This window comes from Nyctereutes procyonoides, unplaced genomic scaffold, assembly GCF_905146905.1.
Source record: "Nyctereutes procyonoides isolate TBG_1078 unplaced genomic scaffold, NYPRO_anot_genome, whole genome shotgun sequence".
Taxonomy (NCBI): Eukaryota; Metazoa; Chordata; class Mammalia; order Carnivora; family Canidae; genus Nyctereutes; species Nyctereutes procyonoides.
Window position 1 is genome coordinate 6487759 of NW_026575031.1, and position 27526 is coordinate 6515284.

Here is a 27526-nt window from a genome sequence, read left to right on the forward strand (position 1 = left end):
GTCACTCCCTCATCATTCCCCTGAACCAGTGGTTTCCAAAGCCCCATGTGCTTCAGACTTAGCCACAGAACCTGGGAACATCTTCAAAGGCCCCACCCCCACATTGGACATTCTGACTCAATGGGGGACCACCATTGAGTCAGACGGACCACCAGACGGACCAACCATCTGACCACCAGATGGACAACTACTTGAAAATTGGAGAACTGTCATCTTCAGCGACTGCTCAGGCCTCGTGACTGATCTGAGGACCACCAGCATCCCCATTCACTCCATCCTTTGCAAAGAAGCCACAGAGCAAGGTTCAAAGTCCTCAACCCCTCCTGCTCTGTGCCCTGGCTAGCTCTCCAGTCTTGTGTCCCATTGCTTGGGTCTCAGACCCAAAGGCACAGTGATATTCACTACTCCTAGTTTTCCCCGCCACTCCTTGCCTCTTTCCTCCAGCTCCTCACGAAGACTCCTACTCTTTTAGAGCACAAGTTTATTTCCTATATAAAACATTCCCTAACATACTTAGAAGGGCAATTTTTCTCTTGATCATGCCACATGTTCTCTTAGGGCATTGACCACACTGTCACTGCTCAGACAGGGATCATGGCTGATCCCATTCTGTATCACCATACAAACCATAATCCTGAAGCTGTATGGACACGGCTCAATGGACTATATGGCTGATCCTTGAACAACATAAGTGTGTAATGCTTGGTCCACTTTCATGTGGATTATTTTTTTTTAATTTTTTATTTATTTATGATAGTCACACAGACAGAGAGAGAGACAGAGACATAGGCAGAGGGAGAAGCAGGCTCCATGCACCGGGAGCCCGACATGGGATTCGATCCTGGGTCTCCAGGATCGCGCCCTGGGCCAAAGACAGGCGCCAAACCGCTGCGCCACCCAGGGATCCCTCATGTGGATTATTTTTCAACAAATATAGTGCAGTACCATCAATGTATTTTCTCTTCCTTATGATTTCCTTTCCTCTACCTCACTTTAGTGTAAGAATGCAGTATAAAAAACATATAGGGCACCCGGGTAGCTCAGTGGTTAAGCATCTGCCTGTGGCTCAGGTCGTGATCCTGGGATCCGGAGATCAAATCCTGTATCAGGTTCCCCACAGGGAGTCTGCCTCTCCCTCTGCCTGTGTCTCTGCCTCTCTCTGTGTGTCCCTCATGAATAAAATAAATAAAATTTTAAAAAAAAAACCTCTAAAAATTTTTTTAAAAAACAGCATTCAAAATATGTGTTAATCGGCTCTTTATGTGATTGGTGAGGCTTCCAGTCAAGGGTAAACTATGGGTAATTAAGCTTATGAGAAGTCAAAAGTAACATACAGATCTTCAATTGCACAGGGGGTCAGTGCCCCTCGCCCCTACATTATTCAAAGGTCAACTGTCATTTGGTTCTCAGAATTCTGATGACACTACTGTTTCGATGAAATTTATATAGTATCACATTCTAATGAGGAGACTATTAAAAGAGTATTTCAATTTCAAGAAATAATTCTTTTACATTTTGTAGTCCCCAAAAGGGGACTCATTTCTGGTAGCTTCAATCTCTAGAAGCACCCAGAGGGTGAGTTATTATCAGAAATATTTTTAAGAAGGAAACCTAATGTTAGGCATTTGGAAAAGATGGCATGAAGGTCCTTCTGCAGCTTGCATCTAGTATTTCATGAACTTTCATAGAGATATCCCTACTATGGAGTAGGATACACAGTGTCTTAGTCTGCCTGAGTTGCTAGTACAGAAGACCACACACTGGGGGGCTTATAAACAACAGAAACATAGTTCTGGGGGCTTGGAAATCTGGTATCAAGGCACTGGTAGACTTGGTGTCTGGTAAAGGCCTGCTTCCTGGTTCCTAGATGACTATCTTCTTGGCTATACCCTCACGTGACAAGAAGGGACAGGGGAGCTCTTTGGGTCTCTTTTATAAGAGCACTAATCTCATTCATGAGTGCTCCCCCCTCATGACCTAATCACATTCCACAGTCCTGACCTCCAAATACCATCACATTGGGGATTAGATTTCAACATATTAATTTTGAGATTATATAAACATTCACTCTATAAAATACAGAGAGATGAAAAATATCCAAACTGGATTTCATTTTAAATGGAAATCTTTTTTTAAGGACAGCATTTTAATAATCTACAACTACGATTTTTTTAAATCTTCAAGTAGGCAAAAAAAAAGGCACAGAAAGAAAATTTTTTCTAAATCAAACTTCATCAATATATTAAATTTTGCTTATTCAAACCACCATTAAGGCAATCCACAAACTGAGAGTATAATATTATAACACACAAACCTATCAAAGGACTTGTATCCATAATATGTAAAGAATTCACACAGTTCAGTAATAAAGAAAAATAAATTCTAAAAAAAAAAAAAAAACAACTAGCTTGAAAACTACTTGAGTAGATACTTCATAAAAGATATGTGAATGACAAGCACATGAAGAAGTCCTCAACATCATTAAATCATCAGGGAAATGTAAATTAAAATAGCAATCAGACAGTACTACACAGCCACAGAAATGGCCCAGGAAAAATTTTGTTAACACCAAATGTTGGAAAGGCGTGGACCAAGAGGGAATTCTCAGGTGTTATTGGTGAAAGTATACAAATGGTACAACCACTTTGGAAAATTGTTTGACAGTTTCTTAAAAAGTTCACTGTTGTATATCCTGTGACCTGGCAATTCCACTCCAGTGAATCCATCTAAGAGAAATGAAAATATATGACTGAAGCCTTGTACACAAATGTTCATAGCAGCTTTATGCATATAGGTGAATGTCCATCAAGACAAGAATGATAGGGATCCCTGGGTGGCGCAGCGGTTTGGCGCCTGCCTTTGGCCCAGGGCGCGATCCTGGAGACCCGGGATCGAATCCCACATCGGGCTCCTGGTGCATGGAGCCTGCTTCTCCCTCTGCCTGTGTCTCTGCCCCTCTCTCTCTCTCTGTGACTATCGTAAATAAATAAATAAAAAACCTTTTTAAAAAAAAAAAAAAAAGACAAGAATGATAAACTAACAAACTGTGGACAGCACCTGACTCAAGCTAGGACAATTGGACTCTTTCTCCTTGACCTTTGCCTTGTGGTTAGCTTATTTTTTTTTTTAAGATTTTATCTATATTTCATCAGAGACACAGAGAAAGAGTCAGAGACATAGGCAGAGGGAGAAGCAGGCCCCCTGCAGGACTCAATTCCAGGACCCTGGGATCATGCCCTGAGCTGAAGGCAGATGCACAACCACTGAGCCACCCAGGCATCCCAGTGATTAGCTTTAATCAATGTGAGGGGAGACTGGAAGGTGGGAGAAAAGAGGGCTTGCAGTATTTTTCCCCTTCTCCTTTCTGCTTTGGCATTATAGTTTGGGCAGCAATGTATCCCCAAAGTGGCCATCAGAAGAGTTTTCTTAGATTCAAGTGAATATTCAAGCTCAAAGACAGAGGCCACACATGGAGAGAGTCTATTCAGAAGAATATAATACAGGAAACACGGCAGGGCAGTGTCAGGTATCCCTCTTCAATGAGAGTTTTTACTGCAGTCATGCCATGACAGTAGATGCGCAAGGGGCGAGGAAGCTACCCTGCTTAAAAAAGCTTCATATTTCATAAGAACATCATCTCTTGAAAATGGTCCCACAGACATGCCCCCACAGGGTCCTGGCAAGGGACATGCCAGTCTCAAGAATCACTGCACTTAGGAGACCCAAGGTATGGCTTCCCCACCACACCTTTATTTATGATTCCCCCAATCCCGGGGTCATTTTGCTTTCCAACATCATTAACATTGCGACTTTCATCAGATTGCCAGGGAAACAGGAAGTTAACCAGAGCTCAAATTCTCATGCTGAAGGGGGAAAGCTTGGTCAATGCTTTGCCCAGGCCTTCTATGATTACAATTTTGGATGGCTGGTTCTTCTCCCACAGCTCTCCTTCTCCTGGTATACTGTGTGTGTGTGGTGTGGGTGTGGATGTGTGTGTGCATGTGTGTTGAAAAGTAGACTGGAAGGAAATTCAACTTGATGGTAAAAATCTTGATTCTTTCATCTTATTTCTCTTAGAAGCTTTTGTATTTCCTACATTTTCTATAATAAACATGCATTAATTTCATAAGCAGAAGTCATATTTTATGAAACAAAACTATTATTCTACCAAGGCTATTTCTGTTCTGCTCTGACAACGTGACTCTCCCAAAGGTACTGGCCCGAAGGTTAAATTTTAGACCCAGTTCCACTGGTATAACCAGTTGTGTACTTCTGAGCAAGTCACTTTCGCTTTCTAGGTCTCAATCTCTTCCAAAAAACTTTCTTCCAACTGACATAGCTTATGAGTCTGTAATTCTCTAGTTAGACCCAAGGATATATAACATCCTTCCTCAGTTGTGGTCTGATCCATAACCATATAGTTCAAATATCTGAAGGACAGCATGCAATGGAATAGAGGCCAAGAGGAACCAAAAAAAGGTAATCACTGATTCTGGCAAAAAGTCCCCCTTGGCATATTCAAGAAGCTGTGTGGTACCAGGAGAGGTTCTCTTGTCACATCAGAGTGCCAACCTTTACTGTTTTCATGATCATCAGGAAATGTCTTGATCTCCAGTGACAGAAATGTTTGAGCAGATTCTCTGACCAGCCATATGGTGTCTGTATTTCTGAGGCATATGGGAATGCTTTTATTCAGTAAAAGTAAAATTCAGTTCAGTGAAAGCTCTCTGTAACATGCACAGAAAATCCAAGAAGCCACAAGAAGAGAAATGTCCCCGAGGTCAATAGATTTTTGTTGATTTGACTAACTGACTGCCAAGGGATTCTAAGTTCAACCTTAGAAAAATATCTATGGTGTTGACTGAGCCAACAGGGGTCTTTGAAGCTAACTAAATAGGAAAATACAAATCTGCCTAAATAAAGCGAGCTTTCCCCATGTTTTCAAACAAACCCTATACTTTTCCAAAGGCGATTGCTAATTTCCATCATCAGATGGGTCATTTGCCTGGCATTTACAAGAAGCAGGGAAAAAAATCTTTCAGCCAAATTGTCTTCACCATTTTAGAATATTGCCATGAAACAAAAGAAACCTTGACTGCACAGGAGACTTAACATAGAAAAATAAAAAAATATAAATGAAACTTTAATCTGTAAAACAGAGGGGGCAAGAAGAATCCCCCAGATTTATTTGGGAATGCCTGACAGGTTAGCAATGACCTCTGAAGTAACTTCTTGTTTATCCCTCAATCCAAAAATCCATGTTCATATCACATACTTCTACTATAGGTTTTGGAAATGAGCCAATGGTCGATGAGATTTCTGTGCTGGTGACTAGCATTCATAAAAAAATTCCCAGATTCCTGCCTTCAACCAGCATATTGATTATTTGACATCAAGCAGACTACATGGGCATCATCAGAACTCTGCAAACCCCTGGATGGAACAATTAAACATCTTTCAGAATTACAAATCAAACAACATTTTATATTTTCTCAACTTTAGCTAATGTTGAAACAGGAAGAGACAAAAAAACAGGTAATTGTTGCTGTCCGCAATAGTATGCTCTTGGTAAGAAAAAAGATGAATGCAACTACAGTTTTCATCAATCATATGTTCATTAATTTTTTGTTGGCCTCACCAAAATGGGTACAACTGAATCAACATTTTAAGAACAACAACAACAAAAAAAAATCAAATTAAGGGAGAACTTTATGTTCAGTTAAACCATCTGGGTTAAGAACAAAGAAATGCCTCTTGTCAATGAGGACAATTTGAAGACCCCCTCCCAACCAGGAAAAAGAAAAAAAACCTAACCAGGAACTGGAATTCTAGATTTAGTAAGACAGATTGCATGAGATACAAATAAATTATACTTCTTTACAAGAGCCAAACTGGATAGAATTTATTATTGAATCCAGTTGCTAAAGACTTAAGAAACTAAATATGCACATAACTCCTATATCTTAGATATTTCTAGAGAAACCTGGAATCTAAGACAGCAACAACTAAGAAATATGGCAACTAAATTATAGAACATCACTCAATTTTATGGTGGGATTTACAATATGAGGAAAGAACTAACTGATTTGTTGGAGGGGCTAGGGGATGGATATGGAAAGGTATGCACAGTTAAACCACAGATCTTAAGGAAAAAATTGCTTCAATTAGTTCTCTCTTGCTAAGATGAAATGAAAATAAAAACCAGATGTAAAAATGGCACCCACGTGATATTATGCACATTATGGCAATAGTAGTAATATGCCATTCTTCCTTCTGAATGTGATCACATGCTTTGTTTTACACTAAGGAAATCAGATATGTAAAAGCCAAATTCTGCTTTTTCAAATATTGCCAGAAAGTTAAGAGCCAGACCAGGGTATCCTCCAAGAATACCCTAATCAGCAAGCTCCAAAGGAAAAGAAGAGTTCTCAACCGCTGCTTTCACAACAACTTCCTGAATCCCTGCGCCATATTTCTGGAGCCTCTCAAACTATTCTGACTCGAGTACATGTATCATCCTAGGCTCATGTGCCTACCGATTTAGCACCTCAGAGTTGCCATAGTCAGCAAGTCACAAAGTCTGCACTTTCGATTTGTTTGGGAAATTGTTTTCTTGACCAAAATTTTATAAATAAATAAAAAAGCCTCCAAAGGAATTTTTTTAAATATATCATGCCTTCAGCAAATAACCCTTCCTTTTGCTGTGAACCCTCCCACCTGGCATGTTCTTTTTTTTTTTTTAATTTTATTTTTTTATTATTTATTCATGATAGTCATAGAGAGAGGAGAGAGAAGCAGACACAGGCAGGAGAAGCAGGCTCCATGCCGGGAGCCCGACGTGGGACTCGATCCCGGGACTCCGGGATCGCGCCCTGGGCCAAAGGCAGGCGCTAAACCGCTGAGCCACCCAGGGATCCCCTGGCATGTTCTTTCTATACTTTTCATATGATCCAATGGCATACTGTGGTACTCTTTTCACTGGATGGTCAATCCACCACTTCTTCTCGGTTGACATCCCACCCTCAGGATGCTACAAGCCGCCTTAAGGTAGGAGATGAAGCCACACACCAGTCTGGACATTCAATGTCACCTACCACAGCATCCCCCACAAAACAAGCAGGCATTCAAAGATGTTTTGATGGCTTGTGCAGGGCTGAGTGAGAGACTTAAATGCACACAGGAGGCTTGGGGCCTGCAATACAATATGGAGTCGTGGATACTGTGGCAAATTGGGGAATTGGTGCTCTGCAGAAAGCAGCAGTTGCTACTCAGATCAATCCTGTAGCTTGCCAAGCAAGGATTCAGGTGTCCTGTTGCCAGATGCTCTAATTTCTCAAGAAAAACTAGAAATGTAGACATTTATGTGGATTCACCCAATTTTGAAATGCCAGCTAAAAAAATTGTAAATCCTATGTGAGCTAAAGGAAACCCCCATGGGAGTCAAATTTGCCCTGCAGGCTACCAATTCTCAACCTCCCGCTGTCTAATGGTGGCCTGCTCTGGGCCTCTGGCCCTTTCTGCCTCATTCACAGGTCCTCTTCCTCCTCCTGTCCCTCACCTGTGGAATTGGCCTTCCTTCACGCTCCTTCTGGATGTGCTTTCTCTCTCTCCCCGGAAGCATCACAGCACTTTGCCTCTGTGGGGCTCTCTAGTGTGCTCATCTGTCTTTTTTTGTTTTTTTTTTTAAACCTGTGTTGTCTTGTACCACAGTTATCTACATATATTCTGTGCCTCCTATAGGGAAAGGTGTTCCTTAAGTCACTTATTATTATAATAATAACATCATTGGTTGAGTTTTGTCAGACACAGTGCTGAGCACTTTATGCAAATCGACTCATCCATCCTTTAAAAGAGCCCTGAAGAATGATGTTGTTATTACTACCGTACAGATAAGGAAACTTAGGGTTCAGGATGCTTCTAATGAATGCCCAAGGCCTCAGAGCTACTAAGTGGAAAAAGCCAGAACTCAAAGTGAGGCTTTTTGACTCCGCAGTTCTACATTCGCCTGACTTGTCTTTCAGTACTCTACAATTCCTACACAGTGGGCACTTGATTAATACTGCTGAACCAATTGCTGAAAAACGGAAATTCATATTCCACTTAAAAGACATTCTTTCATAAGGAGCGTAGAGAAAAATTACTGATGAGTTAATGGTTTGCAGAAGGGTTAAAAATAAAAATAATGTGGATATGCACTATGAATATTTGTGGTTCAGCAACAGATTGGAGCCCATTCATCAACTGCATAGATATGCAAGGCTTAACCAAGATACTTTTCAGTGGATTTATCCAAAAGGAATTCCAATCCAAAAATAATATCTGCAAAATAATTTGCCATGTTAGCATTTCTGGCCTGAAAATTCAATGCACAATGCTGGTTTTAGTTAGAAATGAGAAAACGCCAAGAGGAAATGGAACAAAAGCTCAAAAGTCTTTTTTTTTTTTTTTTTACATGCAAGGAGCATTATTTCTTTTCATCAACTATGATGTTACATTTCTGTTTCTGCATCCAACAAAAGTCCTAAAATGCAAGAGTCTCCAACCATATGTTATTTCACATAAAAATATATAATCTCAGTATGTGACAACTAAGTAATATACTGGCTGGTTTTCCCTTTTAGTATCTTTTAAATATTTTTCTGAACTATAAATGTGAACTCTGAAAATGTGACTTAAATGACAATGACAGGGTGCCTGGGTGGTTCAGTTGATTAAGCACCAGCTCAGGTCATGATCCCAGGGTCCTGGGATTGGGTCCCTCATCAGGCTCCCTGCTCAGTGCGGAGTAGGCTTCTCCCACTACCCTTCTGCCCCTGCTCATGATCTCTCTCTCTCTCAAATAAATAAATTAAATCTTTTAAAAATTGATAACAGAATATTACCATAGTCATTTTATTTAAGCCCTACTGGCTAAGCAAATCTCTAAATGCTCACTCGCTCCATAAAGAATAACATTTGACCATCATGAAAAAGATATTTCCTACCTTTAGGATCATTACTCAGCTTTGGGATCTCAGCTACCCTTGAAATCCAACAATGATAACAACAACAACAAAATCAGCTGTAACACAAAAAGAACAGAGTATCCCTGAACAATTTAATTCCCTGTCTTGGCTTCCACCTTTTGGGAAATGGCACCTGGTGACATAAATAAACTAGTGATGTAACTAGTGCCAAAGCCCTGGAGAACATCTTAACATTCCTCTTTTCCCTTGAAGCTGTTTCAACTAGCCCAAAACCAGATCCCCAACCTTCAATTAAAGACTCACTATAAAGCAGAATTATTACCTATAGAATGCTTATTTTTAAATCTTTTTTAGAACCAAAAAAAAAAAATCACATGCATCTAAGATTGTACTGAAAATGATTTGGTGAAATGTCTTCAAAACCAGTAGAAGTCCAGTAACAAAAGACCAACCATTTTCTCTCTGGGTGAAAACCACTACTCAACTCCGAGCTAAATCCCATGAAGCATGGACGGGTGAAAAAGACAATTTTACTTCTACAAGGCTGTCATAACTCTTCTGTTTTTCTAAACAGGTATTCTTTGATTTGAGAGAACTATCAAGAGAGGAAAATACATTTATTTCAAAGTCCTCAGAGGAGAGAGGTCAACATAAGGAGCTTCACTGCTTAATGTTAAATGAGAAGAAGAATCTGGCAGTGTAAGGAACAAGCAGCTGTCACTGCTGAGACCTAGAACAGAGGATTTTAAGAAAAATAAGGCTCTTAAAGGACAAACGAGCACTCTATCAATTTTCTTCTCTGTCCTGCCTCCTGTTCATGATAAAGAATTAGCTTAAATCATAAGGATATAATACCATTAAAATAAATATTTCCTAAGTGACCTCTCCCAGCAAATTATCAACTAACAGAAAAATGAAGAGGAAGTGAAGTCACCAAAGAAAAATACACACAATATACGCACTTCTGGAAACTACTATCACTGCATTTATAATCATGGAAAAGGCATTTGGGAAGAAACTTCTTTAGTTAACAAGCAGATTGTCAAATTATGTGAACTTGTTTTAGCACACAAACCTGTACCGTCTGCGTGCTCTTAAATTAAACCTACCTGGTCACTCTGGTTTTCAAGTTTCAGAGAGAAGCCAGAACTTGTTGGTGAGGCTGCGGAAAGTTCTTGGAGCTTTGTGTCTATTTCAGCAAGCTGCTGGTGCTGGGTGATTGCAAGTGTGTATCCTTCTCCTGGGACCAGCCAGCCAGACTCATCACCCTAAGAGGAAACAAGCGTCACCAGGCCATTCCCATGCTATGTTTCTTGCAAAATATCCCTTCCAGACTGCTATGTCAATGCTCATCACACACACGTGCCAAAACAATACAGAAAACACAAAATTAACATTTGGATAGTGAAAGAAAAAAAGTAAATAGTTTCCAGTTTCATTATCTGCCATATCTGTATAAAGTATATTTTGCATTTTGCAGGATTTTTCCCTGTGGAATAAATCTCTTGGCCTTATAGTCTGGTTCTTATAACATTTTTCCACTTTGAAAAGGTGGTTTCTGATACATCGTATAGGAAGAAATCACGTTTACCCTATAACGGACATGGTATTTTCAAGATTTGTCCCTGAAAGGTAACATAGAGTGCATAAATACAGTTTTTTTGGATTTCGTGAGTTTAATTGGTCATCTAACTCCTTATTCAACTAATATTTGTTTCATAATGGGTTAAAACCCATTCATAACATTCATTCAAAAATCTTATACTGAGCACCCACTGTGCATAAGCATTACATAGGCACTGGTGATTCAAGATGAATCTCATAAGCTCTGCCCTCAATAAGTTCTCGGTCTTTTGACAACAAAGATTTTACCAAGTTATGAAGACTGCTGGTGAGCCCAAGGTGTCATGGGGATCTGTAAGGGTCAACTAACACTTGTGGACAAGAAGGAGCAGAGAGACAAAGTGGTCAGAGAAGGCTTCCTGGAGGAAATAATCAATCTTAATCATCTTAATCAGGGAAACAACATGATTTGTTATGCATTTAAAACTAGAGCTGGTGGGGTCCTGGGGTGGCTCAGTTGGTTAATCGTCCAACTCTTGATTTCAGCTCAGTCATGGTCTCAGGGTCCTAGGATCAAGCCCAGCATATCCCTCTCTCCCTCTGCCCCTCCCCCTACTCACACATGTGCACTCTCTCTAAAATAAATAGACCTTTAAAAAAAAGAGAGAGAGAAGCAAAAGCCATAATCTAGAACAAAAATGATAAGCACCTCAACTAAGGAATATTTCCTAGGAATACAGAACATAGGACAGATTTCAGAGATACTTTTTTTTTTCAGAGATACTTAAGAAGTAGAATTTACAGAATCTAGAGATAATTTGATAGAAGAATGAAAGGAGGTGTAAGGATCAAAGATAAAAACCGAATACTGGATTTTGAGAACTAGAGGTATAGTAGTCCTATTGACCAAACAAGGGAATACAAGAGACATAATAGGTTTGAGGAGGAAAATGATGAATTCTTTTGGGACCATTTGATATTCACAGAAACCCCTAGGATAGCCACAGATTATGTTAGGTAGTTAAATATATTTGTCTGAAGTTTAAGATAGAGACCTAGATTGGAAATAAGTATTATGGACTCACCAATGTATCTATAGTAGCTCAAATCCTTGAACCATGGGAATGGATGTGGTCACATAGAGAAACATGTAATATAAGGACAGAAGAATCATGAAAACATTAAAAATAAAGGGCCGGGGGGTGGGGCAAGGAAGTTTAAGAATTTCATACACTTTGGTTTCATAACTCTAATACCAGGAATCAATCTCTAGGTGATAACCAGAAGAGATACAAGCAAAAACTTACACAAAAAGAATTACATATGTTCCTCTAGCCCCAGCATCCAATTGCCCTTCCTGTCACAGTGAAACCAAACACTGCATGAGATTTAGTAGGAGACAGGTCCCTACCAGACCCTCCTTCTCCCTACCCACTGGCATCAAGAAGATAAGCAAATGACCTAGAATTAGAATTAGCCAGTCAGAGTGAACACCCTGGACTTTAGGGAAAGAGAGGGAATTACAGTGTGCACGGGAAATAGGGTGGGGATTAATGGTGACAGCAGTGACCCTGGGGATCCAATGTTGGTAACAGTGTTGGTGAGGGTGGCAGCAGTGATGCAGCGGGGGTGTCTGGTGGCCATGATGCAACCCCTAACCAGCCTGTTTCTAAAGACTTTCTACAGTTATGTTTCTGGGTACCTTAATATCCTCCTAGGTTACAAATCTGGCGCTCCAAACTTCCCACCAAGTCTGTGAGCTATCCAAGTCTCCCAATATGTCTATTCTGTTTTTTTCATTGAAGTCCATCTCTTTTTCTTGCAACTCAGAACACTGACTTACATGTTTGCCATGTCATTTGTAATAAAAAATAATTGCAAATAGCTCAAATGTCTAAAAGTAGGGAAAAGTGAATAGCTTGTAGTATATACATACAAGGATATGATATAGTAATAAACAGTTTAAATATCCTTGTAAGTTGGTATATAAAAGTTATATATAACTTTATACTTTATTATACATAAGAAAATATTCAATTAGTCACAAAATTTTTTTTAAATCCAGTTAATTTTTCCTATATAAAAGGGATATAAATACTGTATGATCTAAATGAGGAATAATGAGTCACATACACACACAAAAAAACTATGGAATCAATGACTAAATATTTCGTTAATATACTTTAAATTTTTGTTTGAATGGAATTCTTTTTCAATGACACTGAAAATAAAAGAGCATGTCAGATTAAATTTGACAGAAATGTAAATGTTTCATGCAGTATACTGTTATAGAAGGAAATTATATATAATATATAGTAGTTGGTATCATGGTTTTCCATCTAGCACCTTCCAGACACCCTTGCTAGGTATGGGAAATTTCTAGCTTTTAGAGGTCTTGCCTCCCTAAGATGGAACCCAGAAGATGCTCTACCCTCCTTTATAGTGAGGGCTCAGCCTGGTAACCAAGGGTCTGCAACCAAACCCATGCATTCAACATTAATTTTTTTTAAGATTTTATTTATTTGAGAGACACAGAGTGAGTGAGAGCGGATGAGTGGGATGAGGGGCAGAGGAAGAAGCAGATTCCCCCTGAGCAGGTAGCTCCATGTGGGACTCGATCCTGGAACTCCTGGATCAAGACTTGAGCCAAAAGCAGACACTCAACCCACTGAGCCACCCAGGCACCCTCTACACTGATTTAGATGTGAATAATATGAGATACAACACAAAACCCATCTTAGCAGTAAAGGGATCTGGCTTTGGGGAGTGCCATTCATTTGCAGGTATAAATTCCCAAAACAGAAAGAAATCTTTTAGGCGCATCTTCCTGGCTTGGTCAGAAAAGTGTGCAACTCTTGAATTGGTTGTGAATTTGAGCCCCATGTTAGGTATAAAGATTAAAAAAATAAATTTAGGGACACCTGGGTGGCTCAGTGGTTGAACGTTTGCCTTTGGCTCAGGGCATGATCCCAGAGTGCTGGGATCGAGTCCCACATCAGGTTCCCTGCATGGAGCCTGCTTCTCCCTCTGCCTGTATCTCTGCCTCTCTCTCTGTCTCCGTGTCTCTCATGAATAAATAAATAAAATCTTAAAAAAAAAAAGGATATATTAGATGGGAATGCCTAGGTGGCTTAGTAGGTTAAGCAATTCCCTTTGGCTCAGTTCATGATCCCAGGGTCCCAGGATGGATCCCCACATCGGTCTCCTTGCTCAGTGGGAAGCTTGCTTCTCCCTCTCCCTCTGCTGCTCCCCCTGCATGGACACTTTCTCCCTCTATCAAATAAATAAATAAAATCTTAAAAAAAAAAAAAAGAATATAGTTGATGGATCCCTTTCTCAAAGTGTTCCTACATTCTTCCCACCATACTTCCTGTCTTCCTCCTCTGAATCTATTCCAGCATGTGCCAGGAATTTATAGAATTTCATGAAATGCCTATCCCTCATGCCAAATAATAAGAAAGGATCCTCTTTCTCCTTACAATACATTCAGAAAAAACTCTCAGCAAATATTAGTTTACAAAACAACAAAACTATAAAAATAAAAACAATCTCAAAAGAGGGCTACACAGCTAGTAGCAGAAGACACATGGTTGAAAACTATGGAATGAGCTCATCTGAGCAAAATGACTTAAAAGATGAAGATTATGAGAAAAATATTATAAGACCCAGGAGAGAGGGACACCTGGGTGGCTCAGTGGTTTTCTGCCTTCAGATCAGGTCATGATCCAAAGGTCCTGGGATTGAGTCCCATATCAGGCTCCCCACGCAGAGCCTACTTCTCCCTCTGCCTCTCTGTGTCTCTCATGAATAAATAAATAAAATCTTAAAAAAAAAAAAAAAGACAAGACCTAGAAGAGAGACCCAAGAGGTTCTATACCTACCTGTGGGCTTGTACACTGACTAACCTGATGTCCCTTTCCAACTTCCTATCTCCTTGCTTCCTGTGCTATTAAAGTGAGAAAGCAAAATGCCTGAACCCCAGTCTTACTTGCAGTGATGTGTGAAATGAATGACCACATGACACAGCTGGGCTGACCAGTTGCAGATGGAAGTCCCAGGAACACCACACACTCCCAAATGAAAAGCAAAGCCTCAGAGGAGTGTCCCCTTTCCCTCTTCTTTCCAGCTCCAAAATAGATACAATGCCTACAGAGAGAACAGCAATCTTGCAACCTAAAAACAAAACCATACTAAGAATACAGAACAGGAATAAAGAAAAACACTAGCTATTTGCACCTGGATTTCTTGTTACTGAAGCAAAATACACTCCTTACTTGTTGAAGCCACAGTTTATAAAGTGTTTTGTTACCTGCAGCCCATCACATTCCCCATCAATATCCCATTTTATAGGTAAGCCCAAAAGGAGAGAAAAGATGTCATGGAAACAAAGGAATAATAGAAGATCATTTTTAAACTAAGAAAGATTTGAGCCTTCAGATCAAAAGGCCTGACAAGGTCCATGCAATGATGTGGCTAAAAAATTGGCTACCACTGAGAAAGATTTCTAAAATACAAGAGGTATGCCATATTGTTGTTGTTTTGAAGTATACCATTTTTAAATGTAAAAACTTATAATATTTTGGGACCAACATTCTGGAGGGAGCAAAAAATGGAAGAAAGGTAAATAAAAGCCAAATACCAAAGATCAGTCCTTGTTAAGTATAAGATTTTAGAGAATAATTGTTGAAGTTGAAAAAAATGTACATTTTAATGTATTTTAAGAAACTGAAGGTTAGCAGCACTAGCTCAGATAGAGGATACTGAATTGAATCCTCAAACTATGAGAAGAAAAAGAGGTGAAGTTAAGAAAACCAAATAAATCTAATCAATGAAATATAAAATGTAAAAAAAAAAAGGTCTAAACATTGTCAGTGGTCATAATAAATATGAATAAATTAAATACCCTCATTAAGAGATTAAGAATAAGGAAATAATAACAAAAGATAAAGAAACAAAGACATAACAGCAACAACAAAAATCCAGCTATATGATCTTTGTAAACAATCTACCAAAAAATAAAATTATAGAAAAGAGTTTAAAATAAAGAGAGGGACAAGGCACAGACACTAACAAAAATAATACATAAAAGGCAACATTTAACAACAAAAATTCATTGTTACATCATTCCTAGGTACATAAGGAAGATTTACCATGCCATTGTGTGGTTACCCAGAGAATCAGTGGCTAGCGGCTTGCCTAATTTCATAATTAATAACAAAACCAGGGGCACGTGGCTTTTTATTTAAAAAAATAAATCTTAAAAATAAATAAGCAAAAATAAATGTAAAAATTTAAAAATAAAAAGAATATTGCTGTAAGTTTAGTAAACAAGCACAAATGATTATCTGACCTGCCCATGCCCTATAAACACCCACACCTGTACTCTTCAGGGACCTGGATGCTCAAGGTTAACTGGGCAGGGAGCAGGATGGTGTTTGTTAGGGTTACTGAAGACTCTACCAAAAATACCCCGGAACCAGTTTAGAGATAATAAGAAATGTCCCAAATAAAAGAAAAGAGAAACACATTTATATGTTGTCAGTGACGAAGCCTATTACATTGCAGTCCGAGGTTATGACTGTGATAGCTAATGAGCAGTCACTATTTTTTTTTTAAGATTTTATTTATTTATTAGAGAGAGAGAGAGAGAGAGGCAGAAACACAGGTAGAGGGAGAAGCAGGCTCCATGCAGGAAGCCTGACATGGGACTGGATCCCAGGTCTCCAGGATCAGGCCCTGGGCTGAAGGCAGTGCTAAACCGCTGAGCCACCCAGGCTGCCCTGTGCAGTCACTCTTAAAGTGACATAAGATAATCCTGAGAGTCAATAATGAATTGACCAAGAATAAATCTGAAAAATTCAATAAACATAAGTTTGTAAAACAGGATTTTTTTCAAGTCAGAGAATATTGTCCCATAATTTAAAAAGTTACTCAAAATTTATGCTAATGGGTCAATAACATGACAAAAAATTAAAGTTAAGAAGCACAGAGGTCTCCCATACAAATACTAACCTGGCCGTAACCCTGCTTAGCTTCTAAGATCAGACACGATTAGGCATGTTTTGCAGTGGTTGGAGCTAGAGAGCATTATGCTAAGTGAAATAAATCAATAAGAAAAAGAAAAATACATATGATCTCACTCGTATGTGGAATTTAAGAATAAAACAAATGAACATGGGGGAAGGAAAGAGAGAGGCAAACCATAAAACAGACTCTTAACAACAAAGAACAAACTGAGAGTTGATGGAGAGAGGTGGGGTTGGGGGCGGGTTAAATAAGTGATGAGGATTAAATCATGTGGTGTGATGAACACCGGAACACCGGGTGTTGTAAGCAAGTGATGAATCACTAAGTCCTACACCTGAAACTAATATTACACTATGTGTTAACTAACTGAAATTTATTTTTTTAAATTTTTTTGAAGATTTTATTTATTTATTCATGAGAGACACACAGAGAGAGGCAGAGACACAGGCAGAGGGAGAAGCAGGCTCCATGCAGGGAGCCGGATGTGGGACTCGATCCTGGGTCTCCAGGATCACACCCCGGGCTGAAGGTGACGCTAAACCACTGAGCCACCCGGGCTGCCCACTAACTGAAATTTAAATAAAAAATTGAAACTACCAAAAAAAAAAAAAAAAGAAGAAGAAGAAGAAGAAGTGTAGAGGTCATTGAATATCGGAGCTTACATACCTCAGGACAGGACAGCCCCGAATCTCCATCATCTAAGTCCTTTAAAAGTTCAATCAGCCTTTTCTTCTCTCTGTCAGTCATGACCACGGGCTTTCCTGAATTCTTGGCCAACTACAGAATGTATTAATAAAAAAACAGTTCATAGTTCAGGAACATAAAAATGAGACCTGAGACTTCTATAGCACAGATACACCAAGGTAAAATTTTGTGAGATTAGGCATTTTTCATTTGCGAGGTAGTTTTCTTTTATGCCAAATTTTTGCTATAGGTCCATTCTCCAAGCAAAGATATTCCTGCTATAAGCAGGCTCTGGTGTAGCCATTTCCACAAACATTTTATATAAAATATAAAATAAAACAAACATGGGTAGTTTGCAAACTTTTCTTTATATAATATTTGTCAATGTAATAACATATTTGCTGAGATATTTGGAAGGAATCTTCTTGCCACTTCCTATGGGACATCTATCTAGTGAATGAAATTGCTTTTATTTTTTTTTTATCTGTGGCTTTATTTTTAAGCCTTATCACATAATTTGCAAATTTGTGCTGATGATATAGCTCCTCAATTTTAATCCTTCTAGTGTGTTGGTAAAAGCACCATTACCAATCATGCATATATGGTAATTCTACAGTTAGTTTTTGAAAAGCTGCTTAAAAGACAATCCTGAATTATGACTTTGTCTGACTTAGTAAAGAATTCACAAGCAAAGTATGCTACTGTATCCTGTTCACACTGAATTTTAAAACTGTCTGACCTTATAGATTATCTATAATATGTGAGACATGTTAAAATATTCTTGGTTTAATATTATACATAAACCACATGAAAATGCCTTTCATTAAGCAAAAGGCAATATTTTAGATGCAAGGAATTTTAAATAAATTGGCATAGTTAAGACCAAAAAGAGAAAGTGGACATTGCCAGTTTATCTTCAGTCCTTGCCTTTAACAGACTAACGAACACAATGTGAAACACGGCTGAAAAAAAAATAAAAATAAATTAAAAAACACAGCTGTGTCTTGCTGTTCTGTGACATAGTGAAGGGATTTCCTCAGTATGCAAATAAACATAGCAGTTATATAAATCTAAATATAAGCCCCATCACCTACAGGTTTAGAGATGGCATTTTCCATCTCTGTGAAAAGTTGAATATTACCAATCGGTTCCAATCATATCTCTAGAAGGGGAACAGTGACAGCACGTGCTGAACCGGAATTACTATCAAAGTCCCAAAAACTGATCATGTGCATTTAACCACAAGCCAATCTTATTTCAGGCAGGACTGTCCAAAAGATATATTCCATCAGCCATTCATGATTTGAATTTTGGTGTAGGAGATCAATTTAAATACAGTGCACACACAAGAAGTCATGAGACATTTCCAGTTTGTAATAAACAAGGCAGTAGCCAACCACTGTGCCTTTGGAACCATCAAGTCTGTCCTCTCCGCTGTCTTCTTAATACCAAGGAAGATGTTTTTTTTCCCAGGGAAGTACTTCTTGGGATTCTTGTTGTTCTTGTTGGCAACCAGGTAAGAAAATCCGGGGGCCTGACCTGTGTTTTGTCCAAATAGACCATGAAAATTTGGTCCAGTCTTGTGCCTCCCTCCTTCTCCCACCGTATGGGACTGGGCACACTTCTGAATAAAACGCTTTCTGTCCTTCTCACCATCACCCATTTCAAAATTGCTCTTTCGTCGCACGCAAAACAAAGGTGCCCACTTGCCAGCCGAATGTCCCATTCTCTCCTAAATAAACTTACTTTTAAATTTCAAGACTGTCATATTAGGGCTCTGAATAAAGATTCATCTGCTATCGTTAAAAAGAGAAAAGGGGGACGCCTGGGTGGCTCAGTGGTTGAGCGGCTGCCTTCAGCTCAGGGTGTGATCCTGGAGTCCCGGGATCAAGTCCTACACATTGGGTTGCCTGCATGGAGCCTGCTTCTCCCTCTGCCTGTGTCTCTGCCTCTCTCTCTGTTTCTCTCATGAATAAATAAATAAAATCTTTTTGAAAAGAGAGAAAAGGGAAACCCATGGTGAGGCTACTACTGTCTGTGTCAGCAAGAACTCGGATATGGGAAAAACACTATTGCTCTTGGAAAAGTAAATAAATCAACATACAATGAGCCAGCACAGAGACAGATCAAATTGGAGGTTTCCTTCAGATCAGAGGAACTGGAAGAGAAAAAGCGAGAGTTTCAGAGGCCAGTCCTGGCGGTGGCACCCATGGATCCAATCTGCCTGGAAATGATGTGCAGCCGTGGAAGGAGCATCTGGCTTGAACTGCGAAGAATTATTTAACTCTCTCCTCTTGTGAATTAACTTCACTAACTCGTCTAGTAACTGCCAGAGTGGTTTGCCACTGCACCTACATTTCTTGCTATAAATTAATTAATCGACATTCTGATCTAATAGAGGAGCCCTTGGTTAGTCTGTCTAGAGGACACAGTCTGCCTGTAAGACCAAGGTTGAGACCCTAAGGCAGGGAGCTAATCAAGGCAAGAGATAAGTGAAAGGCTTCCTGGAGGCTCAGCTGGAGGGAGCAAGGGACAGACAACCAGTTGGCCTCTCCAGCTCTACCAGGAGCACTTTCCATGCAAATTTCTAAATGCACCACATATATAATCAGTCTCACTACTTTAAAAGGCCTATTTTACTAATAACACAATTTAAAATCTGGGAAACGTGTGAAACTATTATCTAAGCAAATGTTTTTCAAATTGCAGGAACCAGATTAGTTTCTGTGTAGTGAAATAAGTATACTGAATTACAGCTAGCATTTTTAAAAGAGGAGAATAAGATAGGATGGAATAAAAAATAGTGAAGTACTGGTCCCTAAAACTTTTCTTTCAGTTATACATACTGTTTCAGTTACATATATATGTATTATGATCAAAAAAATATTTAAAGACACTAAACACAACTATTTTCATTTCCATAGCTCATTTAATCCCACGTTCTGATTTCTAAATTTTTAAGTACATACCTCAATGTTTCGCTTAATAAAATCTTGGCTGTGTTTACCCCTGAGCTCAATGTTTTCTGTATTTGAAAAAGGTTTCTTTTCTGCTTTGATTAATGAATCGTTTCCTTCCACATCATAAGTAAAATCTAATATTAAAAAAGTTCAAAAGTTTTCATAATTATGTGTCCATTACGATAAAATTTTAAATTAAAATTACATTAAGCATACGTTAAATATATGATATAAAGCATGCATTAAAATATATAAGCATACATTAAGATATAGAAAAAATAAAACATATATAGGGTAACTTCTAAATTCCAAATCCAGAATCCTAATATATATCATTGATTCTTATGGATAAAGATGTGATACACGCACACACGCACACGCACACACACACACACACACACACATGCTAGAATATTACTTGGCCATAGAAAGAAAAAGATCTTGCCATTTGTGACAACCTGGATAAACCTAGAGGGTTTTATGCTAAGTGAAATAAGTCAAACTAAGATAAATACCATATGATTTCACTCATACATGGAATCTAAAAAGCAAAACAGAAAGATGAACGAAAAGCAGAATCAGAGCTGTAAACACAGAGAGCAAAGTGATGGCTGCCAGAGGGAGAAGGGTGAGGAAATGGGCAAGATGGGCTAAAGGGAGTGGCAGATACAGGCTTCCAGTTATGGAATGAGTAAGCCATGGGGATGTAAGGCACAGCACAGGAAAGAGAGTCAGTAGTATTATAACAGCATTGCATGGTGACAAAGGGCAGCTACACTGGTGGTGAGCATAGATTAATGTATAAACTTGTCAAATCACTATGTTATGTACCTGAAATTAGTGTCACATGTGTCAATTATACTCAAATAAAATGAATCAATACATTTATTTTAGTCTTTATATAAAACAAAACTTTCCCTAAAGATAGTCATTTCCTGCTATTCTATTAATATGTTTTCACCCTCTCTGAACAGAAACTTTTTGTTCAAACCTGTCTTTTAAGCAAGGTCTGGGCATAAGTGTCCTGAATGTCTGACATCCTACCTGTGCAAACCCTTAGAGCTCATCTCAGTTTGTCATTTTTTCTCAACCTTTGAAAAAAATCGAGTCAACTTCTGAGTTGTTCAGACCCTGGATACTCAAAACAAGAGTAAGAAAAATACTTACGGACTCTTATTCCCTTTATTAAATATTTTGTTTTCACTGTAGTCACATTTAAAGCATTTAAAACAAGATCATGTGAACGCATCTTTAAAGCTCTAAAAACAGGCATAAAGAAGCATCTTCTTAAAAGACAAGTGATGTCCACCCTACTAAACAGGATAAATTGCCACTTAAAAGTCCAAAAGGGGAAAATATCAGCCAGTAGCTCAATCCAGAGAAGGTTTACTTAAAAGTCATCTTTGTTTTGGAAGAGAGTATGTCAATAAAGAGGATTAAGGGAGCTAATCAATTGGTATATTTATAGCTAGTTATCAAAGATTCAATACAAATTTAATAATTTAAAGAATATATTTTGATAATGATAGTTGGGAAGAACCAGGAAAAGGATAAGATCTCTGGATTTAAATTCTTTTCAAACAAAAATAAATTTGGGTAAGAAAAACGTTCCACTCAAATTTAACTTACAGGTTTCTAGGCAAACAAATCTGTGTTTTATAGTTAGGATTTTATTTCTTTAATCAGTGATGTTTTTTAATCAACTACCAATAGTTAAAGTATAAGTTACTTTTTTGGTGAGTGGCCTCCTTAGATATAAAATATGTAACTTTCTCCTATAAGCCAAGTTGTGTATATAGTCTTTTAAGTTGAAATATGAGGTTATGGGCAACCCAAGTGGCTCAACGGTTTAGCGCCACCTTCCGCCCAGGGTGTGATCCTGGAGACCCGGGATAGAGACCCGGATCCAGTCCCTCGGGCTCCTGGGCTCCCTGCGTGGGGCCTGCTTCTCTCTCTGCTGTGTCTCTGTCTCTCTCTCTGTCTCTCATTCTCTCTCTTTCTCATGAATAAATAAATAAAATATTTTAAAAAAATAAATATGAGGTTATTTGGTTATTTGTCAGGTTTAATCCGATCGGTAGTGAAATGAAATAGAGAGGCCAGGCAAAAGTTGGTCGAAACAGGCTTTTTACGGGGTGCGCTCTCCGGGGAGGTTCCGCGGCCGCAGGGGAGGGCAAGTGGGCTTTTTAAGGGGGTAGGGGTAAGGGGTTGTGTATGTGTACGGGGTGATAGGTATTAGGGCATATTACTGGTGGAATCGGTATGCTTATGCCCTTATTGGGGTCTGGTAAAGTCCAGTTCAGGTTTCCTGCATAGGTCTGGTCTCCCCCTGATGACTGTCCCCAGGCGGTCTGCTGGTGATGGGAAAGCTCTGAGGTGGGGGCAACAAGGTGGGCGGTCCGCCCCCGGTTTTTTTTGGTGCCTCCCAATCCCCCTTGATCCCGCGGGCCCAACATTATTCATTCAGTTTAAGTTTCATATGCTCTTAAACAATACATTAGTGTAACTCAAATGTGTTCATAAATATATTTATGATAGTTTTTTTTAAATATACTTTTAGTAAATTGTAGTAAAAAACATTGAATTGTCTGGTCAGAACTCTTTCACTAGAAATGTCCTCTCCTCCCCCTGGTGGTGATCAACAGAACAAGTTGCCATGTTCCCGTATTAACCCCAACCCTTGGTGAGTTGGATGAATTGGCTAGACCAGGGATAGGCATCTAACCCAAGTTGGATCAGTTGTTGTCTTCTTGCAATTTTGAAATGGAGTCTCCCTCTCAATAATTAATCACAGAATATGCTCTAGGGAATCAAAAAAGGAGTCTACCTCCAGGATTATTTCCATAAATTTTCTTTTTTGCTTAAGCTAGTTTTCTATTACTTGCAGTCAGCTTTTCCTTAACTCTTTGTTATATAAAACTTAAATATCCAAAACTAGGAAGAATAGTATAATAAACCCTCAACAACTAACTTCCACAGTGATGAACTCATGACCAGTCTTGTTTCATCTAGAACCTTAACTTGCTTTCACGAACTATCTCTGGATTAAATTACATCAACTCATTTCATCTGTGACTATTTCTGTATGGAGCTAGTATGTTCTTCTGACAATATGCAAAATCACACAAATTAAAACAAACCTTGATTGTCATTCTGTATATGGTTTTCATATTCTTCTGGAGGGACCTGAGTGTGAAACACTGAGAAAAACGTGTCTTCAAGCTCACAGTGAGTAGGATCTGTAGATTTAAAAAATCACTTGTTCAATACACAAAATAAGAAATCATCTACATGAACAATTGTTTAAAAGGAAGATCTAACATTCTCTGCAATATTCCTCAATCAACTCCACATACAGATTTCTTAAGATGTCACTTCCAGGTAGAAATGACCATCATCTTTATTCATATTAGCCACTGAAACCAACAGCAGAAAATCAAGAGTCAAAAAGCATTTCCCTAGGACTTCCATGCAAGGAGGATGTACAGGTGTGCGCTAAAATATCACATTAACTCTGGAGTTAATGTATCCAAATTCCAACATTCATAATACAGAGAATATGCTCACTGAATAACTTTGTATATTTCTTTTTTCTTTTAGGTCCCCAAATAAAGATTTCAGATATATGGTTTAGTCATTAAGATAAAAGCATGTGTTTAAAAGAGAAAACCAGGAGACTTCTAAGAAGTTAGCTTTGGGACAGCTTTGGGAATTATGCTCTTGGGCCAATACTCATAAAGAAATTAGGAAATTGTGTTTTCAATTCTTCTTGTTTCACTGCAGTTTATTATTAGCTAATATAGACACTGTATATCTGCAAGAAACTGCTAACATAAACAAGTATCCTTTCTTTTTTTTTCCAAGTCTCTATGTCTCAACATGAGAGACTCTGCCAGGTTGTGGCACAGAAAGGTTTTTGCTTCAGAAACATGACAAGTCCTGAGGATATTAGCTTCCACCACCTATCTCTGAAACAAACTTGGGGAGCACCTGGGTGGCTCAGTGGTTGAGTGTCTGTCTTTGGCTCAGGTCGTCACTCCGAGGTCCCGGGATCGGGTCCCTGCGAGGAGCTTGCTTCTCCCTCCACCTGTGTCTCTGCCTCTCTCTTTCTGTGTCTCTCATGAATAAGTAAATAAAATCTTTTAAAAAATAAAAGTAAAAGTAAAATAAATAAATGAATAAACAAACAAACTTGATTCAAGCACCCTCTCAGAGATGATACAGGCAAAGGAAGTTGCCAGAAGATACATTGATGCCAACACACAGAAAACACCGAATTCAAAACATACAGTTCCTGAGAGTAAAAAGAAATGTGTCAATTCCAATTCCCTAATTTGGAATTCATAACAATGTAGCATCATTGGGATTGACATTACAACTTTAATCCTGCACAATCTTTAATGAGTTAATCTAGCAAATTGGTGGTATAAGCCTTTTACTTTTGCGTAAAAGACAAAGAGGTTTAAAGGTCTTTTGAAGTGGTAATATATTGATTTTTTATCCTCAAATTCCAGTTTAATGGTAGTTTCACTCACTTTTACACTGAAGCACCTGGAAAGACACAAAAATATGAAACCTTGCAATACCAGAAACTGTTACAGCAAGGTGATATTTGGAGATAATTTTAACCTAAGGCTACAATTATTCTTGTGTCCCTGTGGCTCTTCACTCATGGTCTCGGCAGTACCCCGTATATTCAGTACCTCAGACAGAAGGTGAGCACACCCCAGAGCCTCTGCATTGAGTTTAAAAAACAAGAGTTTTGGGATCCCTGGGTGGCGCAGTGGTTTGGCGCCTGCCTTTGGCTCAGGGCGCGATCCTGGAGACCCGGGATCGAATCCCACATCGAGCTCCCGGTGCATGGAGCCTGCTTCTCCCTCTGCCTGTGTGTCTGCCTCTCTCTCTCTCTCTCTGTGACTATCATAAACAAATAAAAAATAAAAAAAAAAAACAAGAGTTTTGAAAATCACATAATCACAGGAGCTTAACTACTCAAGAGAGAAAAAAAAGGCATTTTCTGAGTTTCTGAAGTCCTCCTTTAGAAAACTCTTCCTTAGAGTAAAAAAAAAAAAACTGATTACTATAGAAGTAATGGAATCAGAAAACAGTCATTGGGTTAACTGTCATAATGATAAATGATTGGTAAGAATCACCAATGAATGGTGAAAGTTTGAAGAATGACACAATAGCCTCAGAGTATCACCTCACAAGATAACTTACCCAGTACAATAGGAAACCTAGTAACTTTATAGCAGAAAAACCTGGTAGACACCACATTAACCAAGTCATTGAGGTCAACATCAGCAGTTACAGGACAATCGACATCATGCACTTTCTGATAGGATTCACTGAGGACACAGCGGTATTCCTGCCAAAAATGCGTAACTGAATCTATTCTTGGGGAAATATAAACACACTCACGGGGGGGGGGGGGGGAGTCTACAAAATATCAAGCGTATAGTCTTCAAAAATGCCAATGTCATAAAACCAAAAGAATGGCCAGAGACATGACAACTAAATGCAATACGTGAGCAGCGATTTTCTTTTGTTAAAAAGGATTTTAGTGGCACAATTGGCAAAATATGAATAAAGCCAGTAGATTGGACAATAGTATTGAATCAGTGCTAATTTCCTGACTTGAGCGAGCATGCAGATGCGCATATGCATGTGTCCTTTTGTGAAAGGGGTGACAGAAGAGAGACACATCTATAGAGAGACAGACACAGAGACAGAGGAGGATGGGGTACCTGGTGGCTCAGAGGTTGAGTGTCTGCCTTTGGCTCAGGGTGTGATCCCTGGGATCAAGTCCCATATAGGGCTCCCCACAGGGAGCCTGCTTCTCCCTCTGCTGGGTCTCTGCCTCTCTCTCTCTGTGTATCTCTCATGAATAAATAAATAAAATCTTGAAAGAAAAAAGAAAGAAAGAAAGAAAGAAAGAAAGAAAGAAAGAAAGAAAGAAAGAAAGAAAGAAAGAAAGAGGAAAGAAAAGAAAAGAAAAAAGAAAAGAAGAAAAGAAAAGAAAAGAAAAGAAAAAAGAGGAGGATGTGCCAAAACGTTAACACTTGGAGAATCTGGACAAAGGGTTTTTGAAAATTCTTTGTGCTTTTCTTGAAACTTTAAGTCTGCAATTACATCAAAATTAAATTTAATAGGAAAATTTAAAAGATTCCTCTCCTCACTACAAATAATTATGGGAGGGGGGGATCTCCCTTCAGAGCTCAAGAGCCAGAGTTTGAAGGGCTGAGCACATTACAAATAAGAGCCTTCAAAGAGAAAGATTGCAGGATATGATTTAAGTTGTTTCATGCCACCTAAGGACAAAATGAAAGCCTATCCCAGACAGTGGAGAAGGATCTAGAAGAGCATCAGAGGAAATGAATTTAAGGTAGACAAAAGTGACACAAGTGAGGCTGTCCCTGGTATGCATTCTCTTGGGATGTAGTTAAAATCCTAAAATTGGATAGAGACAACTCCCCCCGCCCCCCAAAGAAAATGAGGAAACCCGGAGCAGAGTGCACTCTGCCTCACTGCACACCTGGAACTCTGAAAGGAGACTCCACACACAGTGCTCCACACTTACACATGACAGCTGCAAAGCAGCAATGGCAGTATGCCAGTATGCCATGTTTAGAGGGAGAGAGGGCCTGAAATTCATTCTCTCTCTCTCTCTCTCTCTCTCTCTCTCTCTCACACACACACACACACACACACACACACACACACACATGCCACAGTTCCCCATGGCTGGCCTATGGCATGGCAGATCTAGAAGTTCTCATTCATCCCTGTGAACTAGATGAAGTCCTCCCCCAATGCATATCATTATGCCAACCAAAAATGCACGTATCCCAATGTCCCCTACAACTGAGAACCGTTCTATTAGACTAGAATTTCACTTAATTCAAAATATTGGAACAATATTAATAAATTTCTTTATTACCTTTTAAAATACAGGGCTTATAAAAAATTCTGGAGAACAAGGGAAAGGCATCATCATTTTCCAAAAAACTATTAGATCAATAAGGAAATAACACGGTAACAACTTGTAGAGAATAGAGATAACACCACCTGCTAAAGAATGCACTTTAGAGATAAGGCTATATTCAGAAATAAATTCATAGCAATGATGCTTTTATCATAGTGTTATAGACTGAGCTGTATCCCTCCAAAATGAATGTGTTGAAGCCCTAAGCTCCAGTGTGCCTGTATTTGAAGACAGGCCTTTAAGGAGGTAGTTAAAGCTAAAAAGGGGAACGCCTGGGTGGCTCAGTGGTTGAGCATCTGCCTTTTGCTCAGGGCATGATCCTGGAGTCTGGGATTGAGTCC

At 38.9% G+C, this 27526-nt stretch overlaps 1 protein-coding gene across 1 annotated transcript in view; it reads right to left on the reverse strand.

The window, feature by feature from the left end:
* Nucleotides 1–27526, reverse strand: part of FSIP1 (fibrous sheath interacting protein 1) — a 189055-nt gene that overhangs the window by 130756 nt on the left and 30773 nt on the right. The window contains exons 5-8 of the mRNA XM_055316794.1: nt 23341–23439; nt 20210–20334; nt 17223–17333; nt 10076–10234 (exon numbers count right to left, since the gene is read on the reverse strand). Coding sequence (XP_055172769.1) covers nt 10076–10234; nt 17223–17333; nt 20210–20334; nt 23341–23439 — 494 coding nt within the window. The remainder of the gene's footprint in view (nt 1–10075; nt 10235–17222; nt 17334–20209; nt 20335–23340; nt 23440–27526) is intronic.